Source organism: Dipodomys spectabilis, unplaced genomic scaffold, assembly GCF_019054845.1.
Source record: "Dipodomys spectabilis isolate Male_0828 unplaced genomic scaffold, ASM1905484v1 ptg000125l, whole genome shotgun sequence".
In the NCBI taxonomy this organism is placed as follows: Eukaryota; Metazoa; Chordata; class Mammalia; order Rodentia; family Heteromyidae; genus Dipodomys; species Dipodomys spectabilis.
Genome location: NW_024870802.1, coordinates 13477496 through 13504523, shown reverse-complemented (window position 1 = coordinate 13504523; position 27028 = coordinate 13477496). Strand labels below are relative to the sequence as shown.

At 39.2% G+C, this 27028-nt stretch overlaps 1 protein-coding gene and 1 non-coding gene across 3 annotated transcripts; both read right to left on the bottom strand.

Moving 5' to 3' along the window:
• Positions 1-1488: 1488 nt before the first annotated feature.
• On the bottom strand, positions 1489-25688 carry Cwf19l1 (CWF19 like cell cycle control factor 1). Of its 2 annotated transcripts, XM_042689525.1 has the most exons (14): positions 25597-25688; positions 25030-25114; positions 23945-24023; positions 22582-22683; positions 18540-18754; positions 16646-16764; positions 12427-12511; positions 10241-10381; positions 8591-8705; positions 7058-7137; positions 5515-5724; positions 4669-4788; positions 4412-4509; positions 1489-1922 (listed from the first exon to the last, which is right to left on the bottom strand). In XM_042689525.1, the coding sequence occupies exons 1-14, from the start codon at positions 25617-25619 to the stop codon at positions 1778-1780; spliced, it is 1617 nt and encodes a 538-aa protein (XP_042545459.1). In that variant the 5' UTR covers positions 25620-25688; the 3' UTR covers positions 1489-1777. The 2 variants fall into 2 exon arrangements, with proteins under 2 accessions (XP_042545459.1, XP_042545460.1); XM_042689526.1 differs by lacking the exons at positions 22582-22683; positions 23945-24023; positions 25030-25114; positions 25597-25688 and having other exon boundaries at positions 18568-18638.
• LOC122116075 lies at positions 4985-5131 on the bottom strand. The gene has a single exon (XR_006148885.1). It is a non-coding gene; the product is annotated as a small nucleolar RNA SNORA12 (small nucleolar RNA).
• Positions 25689-27028: the final 1340 nt, after the last annotated feature.

Below are 27028 nucleotides of genomic sequence, written 5' to 3'. Positions count from 1 at the left end.
GGAATCCAGAGACTTTTAAGAATCCTGGACTAATACGGTTTTTGGGTGCATTCGCCTTCAAAGCCCACCATTTCTTCTTACACACCTGTTTCAGAAACGTCATTACACATCTTCCTATCTATAATTCCAAATAACTCTAGGATGTGACATTATTCCAGAATGGGGGAAAAATGTTCTTTCATACTTTGGGAACTTCCCTAAATGCCTCAAGCAACTTGCTGTCAAACAGTCTGCAGATGTAGGTTTGCCAAGACTGGCTGAAAAGCCATTTCCAAAGGCTGCTCCAAGGCTGCCAGGTGAGCTTGGGGAATGCTTCTAAGTGGCAGATTTCCTAGAAATCCAGCTCCTGGCTCTCCAGGAGCCAAGCAATCTCAATTAACAAAGTAGATGGAACAATAACAATGCAACCAAAATATGAGTTCTGCACAATGCAATCAATATTATGGGTCATTAATAACGTTGTGAGTGTATGGAAGATGCTGGTTTCCATGATTTGTGTTGTTTCCATGCAAGTAGAGTATCAGACTTGGAGGTAATAGCAAATGAGCTTTTGAAAATACATCACAGCTAAGAACGTGGTGGCATTGATCATTGTAACAGTATGAATTCCTCTCTTTTGCTGTTAAATACACTCAGAAAGGATGTGGAGTAGAAGCAGTGACAATTGGGCTGAATTCCCTAGTGGCTAACTTCGCAGAAACCAGATTGTTCCCATAGTTAATTTTTAAACACTTCCATTCTTTTTTTTTTTCTTTTCTTTCTTAAATTCCTGGAATTGTTGGCTCCAGTCTCCATAATCTTTGGGTTTGAAAGCCTCACTTTTTTCATGTGTAAAATGGAGATATCTCACAAAGATTTTGTGAGGATTATGAGAAATTGTCAGAGCTTTAAGTGCCTTATACAAGAATTTTTTTTTTTTGTTAGCTTCTAAGACCCAGCATTTTCCTGTGATCTTGCTGCACCTTCTCCACTTACTCTCTTATTACTTTATTTCCACTCCTTAAATAGAGGTCACTCTTAATTTAGGACTATGTTCACCTTATTTTAACTTCATCCATTCTCATAATTCCATTTTTGGCCTATCCTCCGATGATTGCTAAAATCCTATCAACTCAAATCTCCATGAGTTTAGAACTACCCAACAGTACACTGGATATATCTGTGAGCTAGCTCAGAAATCTAAAAGATTTTTGCTAATCTGTTCTACCTCTTCCCAATTAGACTGTAATGCTTATACTCTTGGAGCCTAGAAAAATGCCTGTTATTCAGGCATTACAAATCTGGAGGACTGAATGGGCTCTTATTTATGAGTGAGATTAATGTTATAATTCATAGGCTATGAGTTCCTTCTCTACCCTGGTTGCTCAGGGAAAACCACTCTGTATAATTCAGGGATAACAGCTAGACCTAAAACACTGGCCCCTCAGATTACACTTGACCTCATTTCACAGGACCTAGGGAATACAGCATAAGACAATTCACACCATGGAAAAGCATCTGGATTTTTATTTGGTAGTTTACAAGTGTGTAAAAAATGTAAATAAACAGAAGCTGTTCTTAGAGCTGGATAAGACATCCAAATTCTTTTAACATATAATTTTCATCCTAGAATGACTTATAAGGAAAAAAAGATCAATCCTAAAAATCTTACTGCACAAGCCAGTTCCATGAGAATGCACAAAAAAAGTAGCAAACAGTCTTCATGGGAGACTGCAATTTCATTTAAAAAGCAGGCAGCAACAATTTCCTGTCAAGTTCATAATGTCTTTCCTTTTGTTTAGTCATCCAGAGTGAAGTCAAAGGGCTCAAAATCTTTCCGGAAACGTCCAGCTAGGGTTTCCTCTTCTTCCTTGCTGATCTGACACTGCCTCCAGTCAGATTTGTCAGGAATATTAAGGATGAACTCACTGGCCAGTACCTCTCTTCAGAAAAAGCACAAAGTTGTTAAAATGGGATTTACTAGCCCCAAACTCCATCATCCTTCCACTTCTCTCCAGCCAGAACTCTCCAATATCACCCACAGAAACTAACAGATTTCTCTGATTTTGCTTATACTGCTCCTCTACCCAAGATGGCTCAGTCTACTAAAATCTTCTATGGTACTTAGGAAAAAAAACAAACAAACATGACAAAGAGGGTAAGCTCTAATGTTAGATACCAGAGAATGGATTCCATTCTGAACCCTGCTACTTGCTATCTATGACTTAAACAATTTCTTCACCTCATTCTTGCATTTATGAACTCAAGTAAGAGCACCTCATAGGGGTTTGTGAAGTACAAAGGTAACACAATCAAAGCACTGTACTAGCTGTGTTATAACTTAATTTTGTTAACCAATTAGACCATGAGTTTGTGGAGGATACAGTACTGTGGTGTGCCATAACCATCCGACTTAAAATTCTGCTTTTCCTTCTACAGGCTTACCTTGACCAAGACACACTACAAAAGTTCAATATGAAGAAAACCTATCTTGGCTCTCATCAGGACTAGAGAACAACTACAATACAAATATATACGCAGCTGCTTCTAATATCAATTTTTTTAATTTGTTTTATTTTGACATGTTAGAAATAATTCTATGATTCTATTTGGTTCATCTTCAATACTGAAGCTACAGTAAACAGAAGAGTTAGAAAAAAATCACAGGAATCTTCTAAAAGTCAAAAGACCTGAATTTGTCTTAGCTCTTTGGGCAAACCTTTGAGCTTGCTTCTTCATTTGTAAAATGATGATAGAAACAGTTTTCCTATACAGTTGGGGAAAAAAAAAATGACCTTTCAAGTATTTTGTAAGTAGAAGAAACTATTGACTATAGGTATTCCAAAAAATATTCATGGTTTAATCAAATGACTATAGGATCACAAAAAACATTCAAAGGATCTCCCTTTTGTGGGCTTGGCATGCCTGTGTATCACTGTGCACAAGCATATCTTTTGCTAAGGCAACAACGAAAAGATCAACTGAAATACCCAAAGCACTGTTCTAGGTTATTATTTTTATATATATGTACATATATATATATATATATATATATATATTATTTTTGGTGCTGGTCCTATGGTTTGAACTCAGGGCCTGGGTGCTGTCCCTGAGTTTTTTTTTTTTTTTTCTCAAGGCTAGCACTCTACCACAGTTCTACTTCCATCTTTTCTGGTAATTAATTGGACATGAGTCTCACAAGCTTTTTCCTGCCTTGGCTGGCTTCAAACAGGCCTCAGATCTCAGCCTATTGAGTAGCTAGGATTACAGGAGTGACCCACTGGCACCCGCCTTATCAACAAATCTTTCTGAAAAAGTAAACCACATTTGCTGGACTTATGTAATGGGGCAATATCTTGGAGACTTTCAAAATTAGTCCAGGGAAGGGATCAAGGCTCACTCAGTTCTAACACTATAAACAGTTCTAACTAAACAGACAGCTGCAAACAACAGCAGCATTGGTAACATGGTCCGTGCTTTATCTACTTCCCTTTCATCTTAAGTTTGTGTCTTCAATATTGGCCTAGCTTATCCTGTTCTGCCTGACATGAGAAGTGAAGCCTGAGAAGGATTTCATCCTTACTGAAAGTTCTATTGGGCAGAAGCTCTGCTCTAGACCGTCATTTTCCACAGTGGTAAATTAAATCAATAGTATTTACCTTACAGAGTTGTGAAGACTTTTTTGGGGTGCATGCATGCATGCATGTGTGCGTGTGTGTGTGTGTGTGTGTGTGTTACACTACCACTTGAGCACATTTTATAATTTTTTGGGTTGGTCATGGGACTTGAACTCTGGGCATGAACGCTGTCCCTCAGCTCTTCAGTTCAAGGCTAGAGCTCTACCACTTGAGCCACAGCGCCACTTCCATATGCTACCACTTGAGACATGCCTCCAGCTCTGCTTTTTGCAGGCTAGTTTGGAAATAGTCTCTTGGACTTTTCTGCCTAGGCTGGTTTAAATCATGATCCTCTAGATGAGAATCTCCTGGGCAGTTAGGGATTACAGGAGTGAGTCACCAGCACCTCGCTAGAGTTGTAAAAATTAAATGAAGCAATGCATGTGAAGTTCTGCATATGCCAGACCCACAGCATATGCTCAAATGGTAACATTCCCTTAGGTAACTAATTTCCTTATCCCAATCATAGCCATCTAAATCTGTCAAGTTCAACTTTGACCTTTCCATAAAGCTTAATACCAAGTAGAAATAAGCTCTTCGCTGAATTTCTAAAGTACATTATTCTCTAAAATCCTTCTATGGTATTGCTGACATTTTGTATTACATCATATATATAAATACCTGACTAGTCTATAAGCTTCATAGGGAAGGACTGTGTGCTATTAGTTTTTTTTTTTTCAGTTATCTAAGCAGCCCATCATTTGTTGATAGTATGTCTAGTGAAAATACATTCAAAAGAAAGAAAACATACAAACCTTCCAAATTGCAAAGGAAAATTCTTTTTAATTCTATGGAAAAGCTTCTCTCCTGTGTCAAGTTCAACATAAAAATATGCTGCTCCTGGCTGTGCAATCTAAAGTAAACAGTTATAGGATGATGTAATAATGCTTTGGAATTTTATAACCCATTTCAATAAGCTCTCATTTAGCAAAGCATTCAGTCCAGAAATGTAAGAAACAGATTTTGACACCATCCCATCTCCACCCCCCCCCTCCCCCCCCCCCTATTTTACCTGCTTAATGTCTGAGTGTTCTGGGATTTCCAACAGTTCTATCTGTTGCTCTTGTGCCTGGGTAATGAAGGCATCTTTAATGTCATCTGTAGCACAGCAGCTAAGTGGCACAGGAATGACCTGCGTAGAGGTAAGGAGAATAGGAGAAATTCTCTACACAGGTTCCAGAAAGGTTGTCTATCTACAGAGTTCCACAGAGTTCTGAGGAACAAATCCATCATAGGGGTAAACAAACACCCCTCAGCAAAGACTCTCCTCAAGCCAGACAGCTTCTGTCAGTCTGTCTTTAGGACTTAAACTTATGAGACATCCAGTTACATGTGGGAGCCAATCTTTGATGTAGGAAAATGCTCAAGAGAGAATTCTCTGTCTTCAAGCCTTTGCTAGCTCCAATATAATATATGTGGTAGAGTCAGGCCCATTTGAAATTTAACAAATGTGCCAGAAAGAAACCACCACAACTACAGATAAATGATAAATAATCAAATTTCTGAGCCAATCTGGGACTATTTCCTACTTATAAATCTTCACTTAATCTGGGCTTCCACATGAAACACTCCTTCCAGACTTAGCGAGGCCCACATCTTCCTTCGTACCTTTTTCACCTATCCACTCCTTTTCTAAACAAGGCATTTACCATCCTGCTATTCACTTACAACCACCACATACTTCCCTCCCTATGAAATCTCTCAGATTATCACCAGATTATTTTAGCCTTGGAAGTGAATATTATTTAAATATCATTATGAAATTGAAATTAAATTTTAAATGTAACTACTCTTTATTCATTTACCAATCTCAAGATCACTATAGTGCCTTCTAAGTTCCTGGACAGAAAACACCTACCTGTAGCTGGAGGTGATGGCTCTTATAATTTCTCTCAAATAGAACACACTGTTTCCCTCGACTCCTAAAGAAGTGCCTCAGGGTAGCTTTATACTTCTCTACCTCTTCCACCACCTCTGCTGAAAGCTCTACCACTGACTGGTAGTGTCCGATGGGCAGGATGAGGACATGGTCATCAGTTAAGCCTCCTTTGGCCAGGGCAAGGTAGCACTGAAGAAGAAGCACAGAGTTGAGACAGAAATTCTGCATGTACAATTCTCTAGGGAAAAAAAGCCTACACTAAGAGTAAGCCTAGGGACATAGAAAAAAATTGCTCAAGATGCTCCTGCTTCAAAAAATATGATTTTTTTTCTCCAGGTGCCAGTGGCTCACATCTGTAATCCTAGCTACTCAGGAGGCTGAGACCTGAGGATTGTAGTTCTAAGCCAGCCAGGGTGGGAAATTTCATGGGACTCATATCCAATTAATCACAGAAAAAGCTGGAAGTGGAGCTGTGGCTCAAGTGAGAGAGCACTAACTTTGATGATAAAAGCAGAGACAGCACGCAGACCCAGAGTTCATGCCCCATGACTGCACAAAAGAAAAAAAAAACCGATAGGCTAAGAATATAACTCAGTGGTAGAGTTCTTGCTTGAGATTTACAAAGCCTTAGGTTTGTTTCCTAATACTACAAAAGAAAAAAAAAAAGACTCAATTGTTGGTAAAGATATAGAAAAGCCTTTATTTAATTAATTTATTTTTTTTTTTGGGGTCCAGTTGTGGGGCCTGAACTCTGGGCCTGGGTGCTGTCCCTCAGCTCTTCAGCTCAAGGCTAGTACTCTTTTCTTTTTGCTTATGTGGTGCTGAGGAATCGAACCCAGGGCCTCAGGCATGCAAGGGAAGCGCTCTACCACTGAGCCACCTTCCTAGCCCCTAGAAAAGTCTTTATACATTATTAGTAAGACTATAAAACAGTGTAGCCATTTTGGCCAATAGATTGATAGTCTCTTAAAAAGTTAAACATAAATTTATCATATCTAGTCATTCTATTCCTTGGTGTCTACTCAAAAGAAATAAAAATATGTCTATATCAAGATATACATGCAAATCTAACACAGCAACATTATTTCTAAAAGCCATAAAGTGAAAATGAAGTGTAGTAGGCCATTCAAAGGAAACTATTTGGCAATAAAAGGGAATAAAATACTGATATATATTATAACATCTAAGAACCTCAAGAATATGATGCTAGGGAAAACAGAGCCAGACACAGAAGACCATGTATTATACGATTATAGTTCTGTAAAACATCCAAAATGCACAACCTCATAAAGACAGAAAGTAAACTAGTGAGAGTAAATGTGTCCAATAAATTTTATTGAAGAGATAGAAATGTTCTTGAACTATATTATGTGATGGTTGGATTATTCAGTAAGCTTACTAAAAATAAATTAATTGTATACTTTGAACAGGTAAACTTTATATGTAGATCATGCCTCAGTAAAGTTAATAAAAATACATAAACAAGTATGTATCCTTCTCAGTACTCATGGAAGTAACTCACATGTGTGCCAACATTGACCACCAAATGCTTTTCCACTTCAGGGCTGGCAAGGCAAAACCAGCAGGGGCCTGGAGGCTGTACTTCATGTGAAAGAAAGACAAATGTTACTATGGTCCAAGTATGACAGCATATAAAGCACCTTATAGAATTCAGCCTCATCAGATCTTTATATTCTACAAAAACTGTATACAACATTGACATGACAGGCTAATTCTTCACTATGATCTCCCTCTTGCCCCAAACTTAGCATCATTTTCAATTAAAGTAAACCTCTATTAAAATAGTTCTAAATTTGTAACCAATTCACAAGTAGGTGATCCAAAAATAGGTTATCACATATTGATTAGAGTATGTATTCTGTATATTTTGACTTTGATGGAAATATTTTTAATTGAAAACCTTTCTACGAAGTGTATAGAGAACACAGTTCTCTACCTCTTTGGATATGTCTGTGTTTGAGGTTTCTTCCTCTACCTATTGAGTTTTATGTTCCCTTTCACTATGAATAGTTTATTAAGCATCTTAAGGCCAGAGGGACACAGGATGCTAATCATATTACATATTAGAGTAGCATGTAACTAGCAATAGGCTACAATGAAAGCATAATGAATTGGGATATTCTATTTACCAATTTCAGTCCCAGATATGCCACATGACCAGGAGTAATAGTTTACTACCTTAAGGTCAAATTCTTTATCTTTGAAATAAAGAAAGTACAGATAGCTTGAAAGTCTGGGTTTATTTTTGTTATTTTATGAATCTACATAAACTTGGTATATTTCTTTACTTCATCCTGTTTTACACAAAGGAAAAGAATTTCCTCTACAGTTCTTTAAGGAAGAGCCTGAGATGGTCTCAAAGTAAGGCTATTTGAAACACTTATATTTATTTATTTAGCTTTATTTTTTGTGTCAGTTCTGTAACTTGAACAAAGGATCTAGGGGTTGTCCCTGAGCTTTTTTGCTCAAGGCTAACATTCTACCACTTGAGCTACAGCTATACTTCCAGCATTTATTCATTCACTCACTTATTTATTTTTGTTCATCGTGGGGCTTGAACTCTGGGCTTGAGCTCTGTCCCTCAGCTCTTCAGCTCAAGGCTAGCGCTCTACTACTTGAGCTATGGTACCATTTCCGGTTTTCTGGTGGTTTATTGGAGATAAGAGTTTCATGAACTTTCCTGCCCGGGCTGGCTTTGAACCTCGATCCTCATATCTCAGCCTCCTGAGTAGCTAGGATTACAGGCGTGAGCCACTGGAGCCCAGCTTATTAATTTATTTTTGTAGTTAATTAGAAATAAAAGTCTCACAACATTTCCAGGCTGGCTTTGACCCACAATTCTCAGAGCTCAGCCTCTTCAGTAGCTCAGATTACAGGTGTGTGTCACTGGCATCCGGTTACCTTTGTATTATTTTACTTTTACATTTGCTTCTAATGTAATGACTGCAGTTTCTTCTGCTCTTTTAGCAATCCACCTAATAAACCAGAAGTAACAGTTACTGCTCTTAAGAGACACCAGAACGGAGAAACTTACGAGGCTTGCGAGGCTGCTTTGAGTAAGAAGAAAGTTTATTATCTCTGCCTGTGGATGAACGCTTCCTTCCTTGCTTTACATTCAAGTCAAAGAAGAACTGACAGGCTGATTCTTCCTAGAATGGCCAAGGAAGAGGAGTATATTATTTAATCTTTAGACAAGTAGCCAACTATTCAAATGCAAAGGAACATTTCTGACAATTCTAGGAAATAAATAACCTTCCTAACCCAGATGTCTGGACTCTTAAGTCACATGTCTCAACAGTTTATCTAAGGTACCAACAAATTCATCATTTTGAAAAGACAAGTTAACATGCAGTTATAGCACAATTCTTTTTTTTTCTTTTAAAAATTATCTGTAAGTAGTACAATTCTTGTGTAAAACAGAACAAAATGAACCCACCAAAATTATTTTCCCTCTTTCTGAATACGAACATAGACATGGGATAATCCTATAATTTCACAGATTAAGCAAGTGTAATTAAAATTTAATTAAAGAGTATTAAAGAATCATTAGGAACAAGTGTAAAAAGAGAAGATAGAGAAGTGGCTTTGAGAACACAGAAAAGTCTGGGAAACCAAACCATGAATCCTAGAAAGGGAACTTGACATTCTTTGCTTTTATGAGGAAAATATTAATTTCAGAAGTCTGCTATTAAGAAAATTTCTTGAAGCCAGGCACTGGTGACTCACGCCTATAATTCTAGCTACTCAGGGGGTTGAGAACTGAGGATGGCAATTCAAAGCCAACCTAGGCACTAAAGTCCATGAGACTCTTATCTCCAATAAACCAGCAGAAAACTGGAAGTGGTGCTGTGACTCAAGTGGTAGAGCACTAGCCTTGAACTGAAGAGCTGAGGGACAGTGCCCAGGTCTGAAGTTCAAGCCGCATGACGGACAAAAAAAAGAAAAAAAAAAAAAAGAAAATTTCTTGAGTAGGCTGGGAGCATTTGGCTAATGCTAATCATAGGTACTCAGGAGACAGAGATTGGGGAGATTACAAGTTTTTGCCTGGCCAACCCAGACAAAAAAATTCACAAGATCCCACCTCAACCAATAAAAACTGGGCATGCTAGCCATGTGCCTATCATCCTAGCTATGCAAAAAGTATAAATAGGAGAACTTAGAGATAAATAAAAGATCCTATCCAAAAGATAGGGATTGGGAGCATTGGTAAGCTAGTAGAATGCTTGCCTGGCAAGCCTTAAGAACCCAAATTCAAACTCTAATATTGCTTTCCTTCCATCCTTCCTTGTTTTGGTTTTGAAAGGAAAAGAGTAAAACAGAGGGAGGGACCCCAGAACTAGAAATCCCAAGAAGAAAATTTCTTCAGTGAATTTCATTTCTTCAGTGAATAGTCATTATAAAATCAATTACACTCTACTAAGCTGGATCCTTCCCTGAAAACCTAAGAATAGACAATTTTTGACAAGGAAAAGAATATGAAACTAATCTCAATGTATGAATCAAGTTTCGGCAAAGAAAGACAACATGAAACTAGTAACCCTAAATGAATAAAAAACACTGAATTTAGTTAAAATATTACCATGAGTTGCCAAGGGCAAAAATAGATTTTGACTAAGAATTAGTGTTTTTGTGAATGAAACTATACACCTAGCCCCCAAAATACCATCTGTACATCAGAACGCACCTCAGGGGCAGGAATTTGCTTTCCTATGGATGCTTCTTTCCCAGATTTTCTGTAAGGGTTTTCAGTGACATCCGGAGGCTGTTTTACTAGTTCTGCTGCATCCATTAGTTTCATGGGAAGAATACTAAATGCATAAAGATACTTTAAAGAAAAAGATTATGACATTAGAGGAAATACTGTTCATCCCAATGTAGTCAAGCTATTTTACTATGAACATTTCACAGAAAGCATCTGAAATAAAATTAAAATCTGTGCATAAAGCAGTAAATCAAATGCCAATTTAATGGCTTCTGCAGGGGCTAAAATGAGCTCACAAAGTAATGAGCAACAATTCGTGGTCACAGTCCTTACACAAATCAAGGCTCCTCACTTGTATAAAAGAACAATGAACACTGTGAGTACAAAGCCCAGAGAGGTTTGCTCCATAAAACTTGAAGATGAACTGTTTCTATCTCTGAACTTTTTGTCTTTTTGAACTTTGCCAACAGACACTGCCATTATTGGAGAACTATGTGTGTTCTTCTCTGATATTATACTAATTCTGCTAAATGCTGGTAAAATTTTCTTAGGGACTAGTAGCAAACAAGTTAAAATTCCTATAAATACCTAGAATCTTGAACTAAAGGCATAATGATTGAAAAGCTTAGATATACATAATGTTCAACCTCAGGAAAATGCAACAAAAGACTATCTTCCACCTATTAAGACTGGCAAAAACTTCAATAACAATATCGGTGAGAGTGTGAAAAAAACATATATAGTGATTGGTAGGTATAGGTTGAGACAAAATGTTTGACAAAATTTTAAAATGTGCACACTGTTTGAATTAAGTATGAGTGGCTTCACATGTCTCTGACAATAAGCTACAGATAAAAATATGACAAATGCTATTCAGTTTGAAGAGACAACTTTTAAAATTGTAAGTCTAAACTTCCTAAGAAAGAATTGAGCTTAAAACCTTAAAAGTATGGAGCTGGGTGCCAGTAACTCATACTATAATTCTAAAACTCTGGATGACTGAGGTTCAAAGAAAGCCTGGACAGACAACCTCAAGATTAAAGTGCTAGAGAACCAGGTATGAGTGAAAACACGAGAGGCCTTGAATTCAGGCCTTAGTACCAGCACATGCACACACACAGATTTAAAAAAAAAAAATCTTACAAGTACAGAAAAAACAAAATAGACATATTCATTTATCTTCTGTATGCACATTGACTATGGCATGTTATAAAGGAATAGTCTTCAAATTATTCAGGCAAATTTTTCTGTTTATTTTTCTATCATTGATTATTGTGAGTTTAGCTGTCTCAATCTATGACAACAGTCAGTGTTTGGTCTTGAAAAAATAAATGCTCTCAGGGAAGTTAAAGAAACAACCTACTATTTTTTACTTTATCATCTATACTATTTTTCAATATAAGAACAAATTCCAGGCATAGCTAATGATTCTCAAAGCCAAGAAAGGGTTAAGGCCAGCTGCTGGTGGCTCACATCTGTAATCCTAGGTACTCAGGGAGCTGGGATATGAGGATCATTATTCAAAGCCAGTCCAGGCAGAAATGTTAATTTGAGACTCTTATCTCCAATTAACCACCCAAAAGCCAGATGTGGAGCTATGGCTCAAGTGGTAGAGTATCAATCTTGAGCAAAAAAGATGAAGATAGCATCCAGACCCTGAGTATCAGCCCCAAGATCAACACACACACACACACACACACACACACACACACACACACACACACGAGCACACACACACACACACACACACACACACACACACACACGAGACAGAGACAGAGAGACAGACAGCAAGAGAAAGAAAAGGAAAGAAAAAGAAAGGATTAGGTGAATTCTTGGGAGAATTTTATTATTTCTACTAAGTGGAGTTTCTAAAGGAACCAAGCAAGAATGTCATGTAAGAGAAAATTCACAAATACCTACACACAACCATATGTATATGGAAGGAACACCTTTCATTTGTCACTGCTGCTATTTTCCTAAATCTGGACCTAAACTCTTTTATAAAGTATCTAAGGAAACCTGATCTTTCTTTACTGTAACTTTACAAAGGAATCACTGACTCATGAAGCTGCTCAGACCACACAGTTCAGGAGAAGGGATGATCTGGGCAAAATAAACATTTATCAAGGAGATATTAGCCTACCACCAAATATGCTAATCTTTACCTTTTTCTTTTCTGGATTTCCAACATTTGCCAGAGCTATGAATCGGGTGGCATGCTGTGCATTTTCTTGCAAAACAACATGATTCCTAGAACAGTTGAGAGATAACAGGTTACCATCACTTAGCTTTGATTTGCAGTTTGACATATGTAGAGTATATGAAGACAAGAGCAGAAGTCCTGAGTCCACCACTACAAGTTATTTTGATCTCAGAGAAGTTACTTATGCATCTAGTAGGACTTACATTACCATCTAGTAGGATAATAATCCTTACCTCACAGGGCTGGTGTTACATAGAAATGAGATCATATCTCTGAAAAGCACCAAACTCTAAACTTTAGTTTTCTAACTGTAAAACTAGCAAAATGTTGACAATTGCTGAAGCTAAGTGATGGGGACATAAAGGGTCATTTTATTTTGCGTTTCATTTGCGTAATAAAAAGTTAAAATAGTGAAAACAAAAAAAAGTATTCTAAGTGGGAGAAAATGCCTTCAATAGTAATACTGTGAATGAGGATAAAAACGGTTGAAGTTTAGCTACTCAGGCTGAGCTCTTAGGATCATGGTTCAAAGCCAACCTAGGCAAGAAAGTTTGTGAGACTCTTTTTTATTTTATTGTGATTAAGTTATTACATAATTTCCCAAATTTCACAGTATTGTGGAATAGTGATGCTAAGTTAAAGTCATAAACACATTCTAACTTTCCTGGAACAAATCGATACAGTTATTTCCTCCACATTGGGTAGTATGTACATTTCTTTTGTTTTGCATAGCATCATCTGTTCCCTCTTTCCCATTTGTTCCCTCCCTCCCATCGCTGCCATTAAGTTGCTTAGTTCATTTTGGTCAATATCCAGTGCAGCGGATGGGTCCCGCTGTTGTATGTTTTTCCCTGATTCCCTCTAGTTCTGTGTCATCTTCCTGGTTCCCCTCCGGTGTGCACATATATACCATACATGTGATCAGCAGCATGGGGTTATTTAGTAGTGGTTCGACCAGATGAGTGGAAGTTGTTTCTTAAGTCCTGTTAATTTTGTCCTATCACCTAACATTTTGGATTTAACATCCACTTATCAGGGAGACCATGTGCCATTTCTCTCTTTGCTCTTGGCTTACCTCGCTCAACATGATTTCTTCTAGCTCCATCCATTTCCCTGCAAATGTCATTATTTTGTCATTTCTAATGGCTGCATAATATTCCATTGTGTATAGATAGCACAATTTTTGGATCCATTCATCTGTGGTGGGACATCTGGGTTGTTTCCATATCCTAGCTATTGCGAACAGTGCTGCAATAAACATGCATGTGTCCTTGTATACTGGTTCCTGTTGTTCAGGATAGATGCCTAGAAGTGGTATGACTGGGTCATACGGGAGGTCAATATTTAGCTTTCTGAGGACCCTCCAGACTGCTTTCCAGACTGCTTTTTTTGTATAAGTGTACGTTCCCACCAGCAGTGTAATAGGATTCCACTTTCTCTGCATCCCCTCCAGCATTTGTCATTGGCTGACTTGTGGCTGTGGGACATTCTGACTGGGGTAAGGTGGTATTTCAGGGTTGTCTTTATTTGCATTTCCCTCACAACCAGGGATGGTGAACATTTCCCCATGTGTTTCTTTGCCATTTTTATCTCTTCATCTAAGAAGTCTCTCTTTAGTTCCCTTGCCCATTTAGTAATTGGTTTGTTAGGTTTGGGAGGGATTAGTTTCTTGAGTTCTCTGTATATACTGGATATTAACCCCTTGTCTGATATATTGCTGATAAATATTTTTTTCCTAATTAGTTGGTTGTCTTTCTAGCTTGGTTGCAATAGCTTTAGCTGTGCAGAAGCTTTTTATTTTAAGATAGTCCCATTTGTCAAGTCTCTCTCCAATTTGTTGTGATTCTGTTCAGGAAGTTCCTTCCTGTGCCTATAAGTTCAAGTGTCTCTCTTACTCTGTCCTGCAGTAGTTTCAGAGATTCAGGTTTAATGTTAAGGTCTTTAATCCATTTTGAGTTGATGTTGGTGCATGGTGATAGGCTGGGGTTCACTTTTAGTTTTCTGCATGTGGCCACCCAGTTTTCCCAGCACCAGTGGCTGAAGAGGCTGTGTTTCTTCCATTGTATGTCTTTGGCTCCTCTGCCAAATATCAGCTGACTGAAGGCCTGTGGATATATTTCTGGATCTTCTATTCTGTTCCATTGGTCTTCAAGTCTGTTTTTGTGTGTTATTATAGCTCTACAGTGGAGTCTGAAGTTCGGCATGGATAGCCCTCCCATGTTGTCTTTATTCCCTAGAATTGTTTTCACTATTTTAGGTCTTTTGTTGTTCCATATGAATTTTTGGACTGTTTTCTGTATTTCAGAGATATACGTCATTGGGATTTTAATAGGAATTGCATTGAATTTGTATATTAATTTTGGCAGTATTGCCATTTTCAATATATTAAGTCTGCCTATCCAAGAGCATGGAAGGTCTTTCCATTTCCTAGTGTCTTCTGTAATTTCTTTCTTTAAGTTTCTATATTTTTCATTAAATAGTTCTTTTACATCTTTGGTTAGGTTAATTCCCAAATATTTTATTTTTGGGGAGGTTATTGTGAATGGGATTGCTTCCTTTATTTCCCTCTCTGCTTGTACATTGTCAGTGTACAGGAAGGCAACTGATTTTTGTGGGTTGATTTTGTATCCTGCTACTTTGCCGAAGTGATTTATGACTTCTAAGAGTTTGGGGATGAAGTTTTTGGGATCGTGAAGGTATAGTATCATATCATCTGCAAAAAGGGATAGTTTAACTTCTTCTTTCCCTATGCGGATCCCTTTAATGTCTTTTTCTTGCCTTATTGCCCTGGCTAAGGGTTCCAGGAATATATTGAAGAGGAGTGGAGACAGTGGGCATCCTTGCCTTGTTCCTGATTTTAAAAGAATTGGTTACAGCTTTTCCCCATTAAGTATAATATTGGCTATTGGTCTGCCGTAAATGGCTTTTATTGTTTTAAGAAATGTTCCTTCTAGTCCTATTTTCTCCAGAGCTTTTAGCATGAATGAATGTTGAATTTTATCAAAGGCCTTTTCTGCATCTGTGGAGATAATCATGTGATTCTTGACCGTGGCTCTGTTGATGTGTTGGATTTCATTTATTGACTTACGTATGTTAAACCATCCCTGCATCTCTGGGATGAAGCCTACTTGGTCATAGTGTATGTTTTTTTTTTTTTTTTTTATGTGTTTCTAGATTCTGTTAGCTAGAATCTTGTTAAGGATCTTTGCATCTGTGTTCATCAAGGAAATTGGCTCTGAGACTCTTATCTCCAATAAACCACTAGAAAACCAGAAGTGGCGCTGTGGCTCAAGTGGTGGAGCGCTTGCTTTGAGCTGAAGAGCTGAGGGATAGCACCCAAGCCCAGAGTTCAAGCCCCATGACCAACAGGAAAAACAAATAAACAAACAAAAAAATGGTTGAAGTTGTTTGTATGTAGGAAAATAGAACAACAACAAAAAGAAACCTGTTGAAATTGTCTTAAGAAGGAGTGCTAGAAGGTAAAACTGACTGGAATACATTTGTATGTAAGTATGAAAATATCACAATAAAAATCCACCTTGTAAACCAATGTATGATTTTTCAAAAAAAAAAATGGTATTTATGCATTGTTAAAAAGTAGTAATATAGTACAATTTCATTTTTCTAGAAAAAAATACAGAAATACCTGATATCTATATATTATAGAAAAATAATAGAAACTATATAGCAAGATATTTTGAACTCTTCTATGTTTTAAAAGTATTTTATACTATTCAACAATTATTTATAATTAAAAGAAAAAAGAAAACAATTGATGTAAGTTCTTCTCAATCTGAAATATTTCCAAAATGATTAAGAGCTGAGTTTTGTAACATATCAAGTTCTGCTACACAAAAACACAATGATGGTCTGGGAGTATAGCTCAGTGGCAGACCCCTTGCCTAGCACACACACTGCAAAAATAATGTAATAACGGAAATATGACAATAATGGTTATGTAGTATTGCTACCTTAGACACTCAAACTTTAAAATGCAATCCTTTTTACTTAAAAGGATTGAAATTTGAGCAAATTCAAACATGACTGATGAGACCCTTTCATTTCAGTGTTTATGGAATAAGAAGAAACTAAGATATTATCTACTAAAAATGAGAAAGGTAAGTTTATAGAGATCCAGGGTAAATCCTCTAAGAAGCCAACAAGCATGATATGCTACTCACCGATATGGAAGCCTCTCATAATATAACTTTTCCAAAGCAGCAAAATGATATCTTGGTTTCAAGACTGTGGCGAGACTGGAGACCAAAGCAGAGCCACATTTTTTGGTATCCACTTCTCCCTAGTAAACAGAAATTAAGTTATACACACAGCCTAGGAATTAGCAAGAAAAGCAAAGAAATTAGAAGACATATTTGTACATAGCTACGAATGTGGGCAGTAAGATTTGTACAATAAATTATAGCAATCAGAAAAATCAATCTTATTAGACTATTAAGATAATAGAAACAGCAACAATCATTGGAAGCCAGAGGTTATAATATATGGTAAAAATACAGATAATTAAAACATACTTTGGGCTGGGTGTCAGTGGCTTACGCCTGTAATTCTAGCTACTGAGGATCGTTGTTTGAAGCCAGTTTAGGCAGGAAAGTCTGTTAAGACTCATATCTCATTAACCACCAAAAATATCAGAAGCAGAGCAGAGGCTCAAGTGGTAGAGTACTTGAGTGAAAAAACTCAGGGACCAGGCTGGGAAGGTGGCTCAGTGGTAGAGCGCTTGCCTTGCATGCTCAAGGCCCTGGGTTGGATTCCTCAGCACCACATAAGAAAAAAGAAAAAAGCCGGAAGTGGCACTGTGGCTCAAGTGGTAGAGCGCTAGCCTTGAGCTGAAGAGCTGAGGGACAGCGCCCAGGCTCAGAGTTCAGGCCCCATGACAGGACCCCCCCCCCAAAAAAAAAAAAAAAAAAAACCTCAGGGACAGCACCGAGGCCTTGAGTTCAAGTCCCCTTTTCGCTAAAAAAAATACTTTGGAAAGTTAGTTCTCTTTCTGGAACCCTGTACCTATATATTTGACAGTGCAAATATATTATACAAAAAATAAAAATTAAAATCTATCCTTCAGATCTTCTGGGATCCATAAACTATCTAGGGATCTCAACACACAATCATATAGTATTCTGTTTTATTCAAGGAACTAGTGGTGTGTAGAAGGGCATTACAGCAGCTTACTAGAAGGCTGGCAGGTCACATGAAGTTTGTCAGGTTAGACTTGTTTCCAGAATACCCCTAGCTTGTTAACAGCAAATTATGTGCTGTCACCCTTGACATTTTTTACTTTAAAAGAAGGGATGAGCCGGAAATAAATTACCCAATATTTTTCCCCACTAAATTAGCAGGGACTTCTGTACTTAGTGGAAACGTGTTTTCTTCCTGCATATTTCTGATTAGGGGCAGAGAACTGGCCTTGAAGTAAGTTGTAGTATCTTAGGAATTGATGAACTATATTATTTTCTCCTCCATAAATACTTTGTATTGTTATAAACTCAGACCAAAGCTTCCCCAAACTAGACTTTTCTCTCCCCCTCAAAATGAAAGGGCTTTATTTCTTGCAGAGAATCATGAAAGCTCCATCCCTTCTCCTTTCAACATCCTGCCTGACAAAGGTTGGTATGTTGTTGCTTCTTTGGTCTCATATACTTGGTGTTGGAGTTGGCAGGAAGTAGGGTACAGGGCTGACTTCTAGATCATTACTGTTAATTCTGAATCCTTCATGGAGTTTTGTCCCCAAATACACTCTTAAATGTCCCACCACTGAGGCTCAGCTGATGCTTTCTGCCTTCATATACAACTTTTTTTTTTTTTTTTTTTGCCAGTCCTGGGGTTTGAACTCAGGGTATGGGCACTGTCCCTGAGTCTCTCTGTGCTCAGGGCTTGCATTCTACCACTTCAGCCACAGCACTACTTCTGTTTTTTTCTGAGCATTAAATACGAAAGAACTACTAAGTACTAAGAACTAAAATATCCAATATAAACAGAAAAAAATATATATATTTAAAACCCCAACTAAAGCCATTGTCATTTGTTTTAGAAATTCCAACAACAAGCACTACTCACAGAAGAATTCCCAAAGTTCCCCACATACTTGGGCCATGGGGATGTAAGCAAGATGTCAACACCCTTAAACTGGGATGTTGAACACAGCATTGTTTTCAGAGAAGACACATCCTTGGGGCTAAAACTGTAACCAGGGACTGGCTCACTTAAAGACTCTGTCCCACTGAGGTATACAATCTGCAGTCCTGAGCTTCCAGTGAAGATGCCTTTACGACCTGGGTTGAAAGAAAAATGGATATGTGTTAGTCAAAACTTCAGAACAAAATGCCATCAAGATGGCCAGAAATCTCTCTGCCCTTGTCAGAACCCTCCTTTATTTCTGCCATTCCATATACCTGAAAGAGTATAAACTCTGTGGCCCTACAATTAACCTGGCTTCAACAGTATTCCTGTTCAGTAAATCTGAACAGTCCTTATATGGAGGCTACTGGTACCCATGGGCTGCTCTGTTTATACCAGGTACCTTTCAAATATTATTGATACACTTTGGGAAGCAGTGACCAAGTAGGAGGCTTTCTATTGTTTAAAGAATATTCTATATAGATTGAAGGAAACAAGATATATGGAAAGAGGAAGAAATACTGAGGGGGAAAGAAAAAAGACTTGTAGTTCTGAAGAATGTTTAGTCTACAAAAGAAATTCTCAAGCCAAGAGCTAGTGGCTCATGCCTATAATCCTAGCTACTCAGGAGGGTGAGATCTGAGGATCATGGTTCAAAGCCAGCCTGGGCAGGAAAGTCTGTGAGGCTCTTATCTCTAATTAACCATCATAAAATCAGAAGTAGAGCTGTGGCCCAAAGTGGCAGAGTGCTAGCCTTGAGCAAAAGAGCCCAGGCCTGAGTTCAAGCCCCAAAGCCAACCAAAAACTTTAAAAAAAACACAAATTCTCTTCAGGAAGGCTGCAAGTGAAAGAAAACACTTGAAGCAGGGCACTGGTGGCTCACGTCTGTAATCCTAGCTACTCAGGAGGTTGAGATATGAGGATCACGGTTCAAAGCCAGCCCGGGCAGGAAAGTCTGTGAGACTCTTATCTCCAATAAACCACTAGAAAACCGGAAGTGGTGCTGTGGCTCAAGCAGTAGAGTACTCGCCTTGAGCTGAAGAGCATAGGGACAGTGCCCAAGTCCAGAGTTCAAGCCCCACAACCAACAAAAAAACAAAAAAAGAAAAGAAAACACTTGAAAATAGCAATTATTTTTTAAAATCAGAGCCTCTATTCTTTTTTTGGGGGGGGGGGGGAGTTGTGGGGTCTGAACTCTGGGCCTGGGCACTGTCCCTCAGCTCTTCAGCTCAAGGCTAGCGCTCTACCACTTGAGCCACAGCACCACTTCTGGCTTTTTTTCTTTTTGCTTATGTGGTGCTAAGGAATCAAACCCAGGGCCTCATGCATGCAAGGCAAGCACTCTACCACTGAGCCACCTTCCCAGCCCTAGAGACTCTATTCTTATCTCATATTATCTTCTCAGTTTGTGGACTTGATTCCATTCCTTCCTGCTAATTTCCAGATTTTGTTCCATCAATTTTTACCTCCCTTTCATCTCTGTGCGTGCATACTCGTATGTGTGTATGTGCCAGTCCTAGGGCTTAAGCTCAGGGCCTGAGTGTTGTCATTGAGCTTCCTTTGCTCAAAGCTAGTGCTTTACCACTTGAGCCATAGCATCTTCTGGCTTTTTGGTGGCAACTTGGAGGTAAGTCTTACAGATTCTTGCCCGGGCTAGCTTCAAACCTTTATCCTCAGATCTCAGGCCTTCTGAGTAGCTAGGATTACACCTACCAGAGCCAGGCTCATGCTAAATATTTTAACTCTTAGTTTCTCCCATCATCTTCTTGCTTCCCCTCTCATTTTATCTCTTCTCTAACAAATTCTTATTTTTCATCTTTATAGGATTAACTCCCTAAAGCCTATACTATTCAACACTGATCTACCCATTACAACTATTTGTTGGATGTTCTGCAATACTATAAGTACATTATCACATGCTCACCATCTCAGGCTTGTAGCCTGAGAATGGGGCTCAATAGTAGAATATGGGCCCAAGTCTTGGGTTCCATCCCAAGAAAAGAAAAGAAAAAAGCCACTGCTCATTTCTCTAATTGGACATCAAAAAAGCTATTTCAAGCCAGGTACCAGTGGCTCACACTTATAATCCTAGCTACTCAGAAGGCTAAGATCTGAGGATCGTGATTTGAAGCCAGCTTGAGCAGGAAAATCTGTGAGACTCTTTTCTCCAATTACCTTCCAAAATGTTAGAATAAAACCTAGAGCTAAGCTATTTAGAAGCCTAACTTAAAAAGTAAGCTGTATATATCCAGCGAGGATTGTGGTAAAGCATATAGATGGAATTTTCTTTACTGAACATAATTTATACCTTAAATGCTCCATACACTATGAGTAAGGAGTTTACCTCTGTAGTTGGCTAAAAGGCTATATACTGAATTAAGGGAACACAAGGAGATTGAGGGGAAGTTGAAGAGACAACAAAAAAGTTCTATGGTCCTAACAGCATAGAAACAGACATTGCAGAAGAATACCTCCTACTCATCCTTTTTCTCTCAGGCAATAAGGGCAGAGGAATCCAGTCAAAAATTTCCTTGGGTTTATACTCCAGTAAGTAAAATAAATAAATAGATTTTTAAAAAAGATACAAAGTTAAAACAATTAAATCTCTCTTAGTATATTAGCCTATACAACGAAAAGCTGTTTGAGATAAGAAACAAATAATAGACACCCAAGTTTAATTTTTCCACTAAGGAATGAGTCAAAGAGGAGATCCCCTTCCCGAATAGGCTTCCTGTCTGATGCTAAGACAGTGTCCTGGGTGGTCCAAGGGGGGGGGATGTCATGTGGGGCCCCACCAGGCTTCCAGGTGACCACAGCTGCGTACTCCCCCACAGTGACACTTGAGGCATCCCAGGCAAAAGACAGGGAAGGAGAAGAAACAGTCCTCCACTCCCCTGAGAGAACACTGGTACATAGCCAGGCCTGTCCCCAAGGCTCATCTCCCCCACCTCAGCAATCTGGCCTGCAAGAAGCTATGGTGTTACATTTAGAGTCATCCACACATGAGGCACCTCTGCAAACCCCATGTGCTGGTCTGGAAGGCAGTGCTCGGTGACCCAAGACCATACAGCACCTCCTGGTTTTTCTAGGCATGGTGGGATTAGGGTAGAGTGGGATAGGAGGTGGGAAGAGGCTTCGGGGATGGGGTGGCTCTAGGCACTGAGGAGCAGCCCCATAAGCTGGTCATGCCCATGGCTAAGAGGAACGAGGAAGTCCTGGCAAAGAGTTTGCTCTTTTCCTCTTCCTTTTTTTTTTTTTCCCACTACTCTTGGTCTTTTGTTCTCAGCTTCTAGACTTGGGGGCTGGTCTGACTAGTGCTTCAATACTGAGGAGCATTGTGCCCAGAGGTTCGATTATAGGAGACTATGCACATCTTAAATTTGTGTCATTGTTTTTGTCTTTGAATTTCACTGGGCAAAACCTGCCAGGGATAAAGTAACTGCATCATTAGGACAGTCCCAGATGTGGTGTGGATGTGGGCTCAGGAGGCTGGCTCAGAGTTCTCTCACTGGTCTATAGCCCAGGGTCATTCTGTCTGTATAAACTTTCTTCTTTTAGCTGGGTACTGCTGGCTCATCCTAGCTATCCTGGAGGCAGAGATGGTGGTTCAAGCCCTAGCATAAACATAAGACCCCATTTAAATTAATAGCTGGACAAGGTTGCATGTGCCTGTTGTCCTAGTTCTGTAGGAAGCATAAATAAGTGGGTTTTGGTCTAGCTGGGCCCAGGCATACCTTTGAGATCTTATGGTGTGTGTGTGTGTGTGTGTGTGTTTAAGATGAAGGCACAAAGGGCTGGAGGCATTGCTCAAGGGATAAGAATATCTGCTTAGCAAGCTTAAGGCTCTGAGTTCAAATTACGGTACTACAAAAAAAATAAAGAACAACTTTCTTCTTTTTCAAAAAAAAAAAAAAAAATTTCCTTGGAGGTTAATTCTTGAAAAGTTTGTTATATTCATTACAAACAAAAAATATGAACTTACCCAAGTATGTAATGTTTTCAGCTAATTCACATCCATCGGCATCTTGGAAATATCTTATCGTTTCCTGATTATTGGCACCAAGCACATAGGTCTGAATAGGAGCTTGTAAAGGAAACAGACATGATACCAAAAAAGTTATCAGACCTCCTTTGAAAAACTGCTTTGGGAAAAATACTCAGCAAGAGTAAGCAGTCTAGCATTCCTCCTCTTACTCCCATAGCAATTCTAAATGTGGAAGTGGAATATAGTCACCACTAAAGACAAGTCAGTCTTGTGGCTTGACTAGACTATTAAACAATGTCACTAGACTAATGAAGTGAAACTTTTTTTTTTTCTGTGGGGCAGGGGAGGGTGTCAGTCGTGGTGGGACTTGAACTCAGGGCCTAGGCACTATCCCTGAGCTCTTTTGCTCAAGGCAACACTCTACCACTTTGGCTACAGTGCCACTGAAGTAAACTCTTAGAGTGGTCGATCAACTTATAATGGGGAAATCACAACTTATAATGAGGAAAAAATTATGACCTAAAGAATTTAATGAATAAAACATTAAAACTAGAAAAAAAGAAAAAGCACACTTGGTTGCACTTAATTCAGTTCCTGTCAGTTTAAATAAGTATTATTTTCCTGGAACAATATTCAAAATGTGAACATGATTATTACTCATATATACTTTCTAGCTCAATACAGAGTTAGGGGAATTTGTTTTATATATATATATATTTTTTTTTTTTCAGCTTATTTGTGTTCTTGAGGATCTTTGCCTTGTTTTTTTTTTTTTTTTTGTTTTGTTTTTTGTCTTTTGTAGCTTTTTTTTTTTTTTCTCCAGGGCTGAGGACCGAACCCAGGGCCTTGTGCATACCGGGCGGGCGCCTTATGCTGGGCTAAACCCCCAGCCCCTTGAGGATCTTATTATATAGCATGAACTGTTTGGGAACTCTCACTTCTCTTGCTTTGGTATCCTGAGTGCTGGGATTATACCACCATCCCTGAAAAGAAGGAAATGTGTGTGTGGACACACACGCTCGCATGCACACACATGTGTGGTACTGGGGACTGAACTCAAGGCCTGGACACTGTCCCTGAGCTTTTTCGCTCAAGGCTGGCACCCTAAAACTTGGGCCTCAGATCTACTTCAGGCTTCTGAGTGTTCATTGGAGATAATAGTCTCATGGAATTTCCTGTCCAGGCTGCCTTTGAACCATGGTCCTCAGATCTCACATTACTGAGGCTAGGATTACAGGTGTGAGCCACTGGCGCCTGACTAGGAAATTCTTAAGTAACTAATATGTGAAAAACAGTCCAACAAGAACTAGAGCACTTAAAATTTTGTTAGAAATCATATGCTAAATAAAAATGTCTATACCTTTCTTGATGCCAGTCTTATACTCCTCCCATTCAGCATCTGAGGTGGAGCCAAAGAAATTTCCTACACACAACAGCAGCTAAAATGAGTTTTTTAAACAAATATATGAGATTTTAAAATAGTACATTATTGATAAAAACATGCAAATAACCCTATATGACCATCTCAAATCAGGTTTTTGTTCTTCATTAATTTGCAGCATTTCAATGCACAATTTTTGAGGTGCAATGTGACAGTTACTCATTCCATGAATTACTAAACTTTAGCTCTTTGACCAACCAATTCCCTGTTCCTGGGGACAGGGAAGAGTGAGGGAAATAGACTTTCAAGTGTTCTTCAAATATTCCCAGTCTTACTTTGCCATTCCATGGCTCTCTTCACCATCCTTCTCCTTCCTAGGAGCATACAGTGATGAAGAAATCCACCTTTAAAAATCCCTCTGTGAAATTCACAACTTACATTTCCTGCAAGTTGCCTTTACATGACTTTAACCCAATTAACAAATAATACTATACCTTAGAATTCTGTTTTGTAAATCGTTAGCATTTACAGTATAACTGGCAACCACACATAACATTGATTTATACCTCATTAGTTTGTGAATCATTCCCATGTTACCTGATTTATTCCATACCACACATACATGAACCAGGTTTTATTAGCCTGTTTTCAGGTTTTGTTTTGTGTTATTTTTCCATTCACAGGGCTTGACTTTAGGGCCTGGGTGGTGTCCCTGAGCTCTTTCACTCAAGGATAGCCTTAAGAGTCTCAAACACTTTCCTGCCCTAGCTGGGTCTGAATCATGATCCTCAGATCTCAGCCTCCTGAGTAGCTAGGATTACAGTCTTGAACCACTGGTTCGTGGCTCCTTTGAGGTTTTTGCATAGTAATAAAGTAACAAGATTCAAGTCCAAAAAACATTCTATATTAAACAGGTCTCCCTCCTCCATCACTCCATAGATACTAAGTTCTCACACGAAAGGAACTCAAAACAAAGAAACAACGTTCAATTAGGATATTAAATTTTATTTTAGTATAGCTGACTAAAATGCTAAAATTAAATTTAGTAAAAAGGAACATCTTACATCAAAGTTTCCACTTTTCTTCTGAATTGCTCGAACTCTATTGAATAAAACATCAAACTTCCCTTCAACATCTCCACAAGCCAAGCTGCAAATAAGAGGTAAACGTTATGGCCCATTATAGTGATTCGGTGAGAATTTTCTGAATGAACCAAGTCCTCTCCACGATCCCGCAGCCTCTCCTTGTGACCCAGGGAAGTGCACCAGACTAATTATCTTATCGGCCTCTGCCCATCAATACCTCGGAGGTGTAGATGTATTTGGTTAATGAACAAATAGGGTGGGCGAGAGTGAAGGGGAAAGGCTGTGTCGCTGGCCAAATTGGCTTAAAATGTGGGAGGTGTGGCTCCGGGAGCTTCCACCTGTCGCAGCGAGTTTGGCGCCCCCCTGCCCCAGACCCCTCTCCAAGGCAAAGACGTCACCAGAGCTCCCCAGCGGCCCTGGGACCTCCACTTCTCATTCTCCCCGCCTGACACCCTGTCCCGAGAAACACCGCGCCAGTCTCTACGTCCAAATACACGCACATACAAGCCCTACACACACACACACTTCAGATTCGGGGTCACTCACAGGCGCAGCGGGTTTTGAGCCATCGGTGCCAAAGGCTTAAATTGGGACGATCACTTAAAATTAGGACCCACTACGCACACCCCGGAGAGAAAGGCCACGGCACCACAATAAGACGTCATCACATCTCAGCCAATGAGCATTCAGATGTGGACGGCAAGCGCAGAAGGACACAAGTCGCACATGCTTGTGCCTCAAGGAAAAGAAAAGGGAAAAGGAGGGAGGGAGGAACTGGCCAAAAGAACCTTAATTCTTTAAAAATAATGTTTTTGGGCTTGGTTTGGGTTTTTTTCTTTCTTTCTTTCGGAGCTGAGCTGCTGAGTGCATTTCCTGGCACAATATTGAGCCCTAACTTTATTCTATAGGTCTGGTGAACAAGGCAAACGCTGCATATTCATGCTTTTAAAAATGTTTGTATGTCTGTACTGGAACTTGAACTCAGGGCCTGCCTAGGTGTTGTCCCTGAGCGTTTTTGCTCAAGACTGGCACACTACCTCTTGAACCTCAGCTCCACTTTGGTGGTGGTGGTGGGTGGGGGGGGATGGGCAGTGAGGGGCCTAGTAAATTGGAGATAGAGTCTCAAGGACTTTCCTTCCCGGGCTGGCTGCCACGTGCGATGCACATAACATAGCCTCCTGAATAGCTAGTATTCCTGCCATGAGCCACCAGTACCCATCTCTTAAAAAAATATTTTAAAGCTACGAAAAAGTTACAACACTGGCCATCACCTCACCACCTTAACAGCTTTGCTCCTTTGTGCTCCCTTTCTCTCAAGATCTCCAAGCACTTTGCTTCTCATTGAATCATTTGAAAGTGTGGTCATCAGTAATACCTCAGTATACATCTAAGAAGACATCTTACAAGACCATAATGTTTGCCGTAGAAAATATTAATTCAATAATATCACCTACTATGCATCCATATTTAAAGGTCTGAAATTATCCTCCTAGACTGATTTTATATCTGGACTGTTTTCATTCAGGAACTAAGTGTCATATTTCCATTTGGTTCTCTCTCTTCTGAGTCTGGGTCTGTCATGGGGCTTGCACTCAGGGCCTGGCTATTATTCCTGACCTCTTTTGCTCAATATTAGCACGCTACCACTTTGAGCCACAGTATCACTTCCAGTTTTCTGGTGGTTAATTGGAGATATGAGTCTCAGCGGGTTTCTTGCCTGGGCTAGCTTCAAACCATAACTCTCAGACCTCAGCCTTCTGAGTAGCTAGGATTGCAGGCGTGAGCCACTGGTGCCCAGCCTTTTTTTTTTTGCCAATCTTGGGGCTTGACCTCAAGGCCTGAGGAATGTCCCTGAGCTTTTTCGCAGGGCTAGTGCTCTACCAGCTGAGCCACATTTTACTGGAGATAGTTTCATGGTCTTTCCTGCTCTGACTGATTTTAAACCGCCATCCTCAGATCTCAGCCTCTTGAGTAGCTA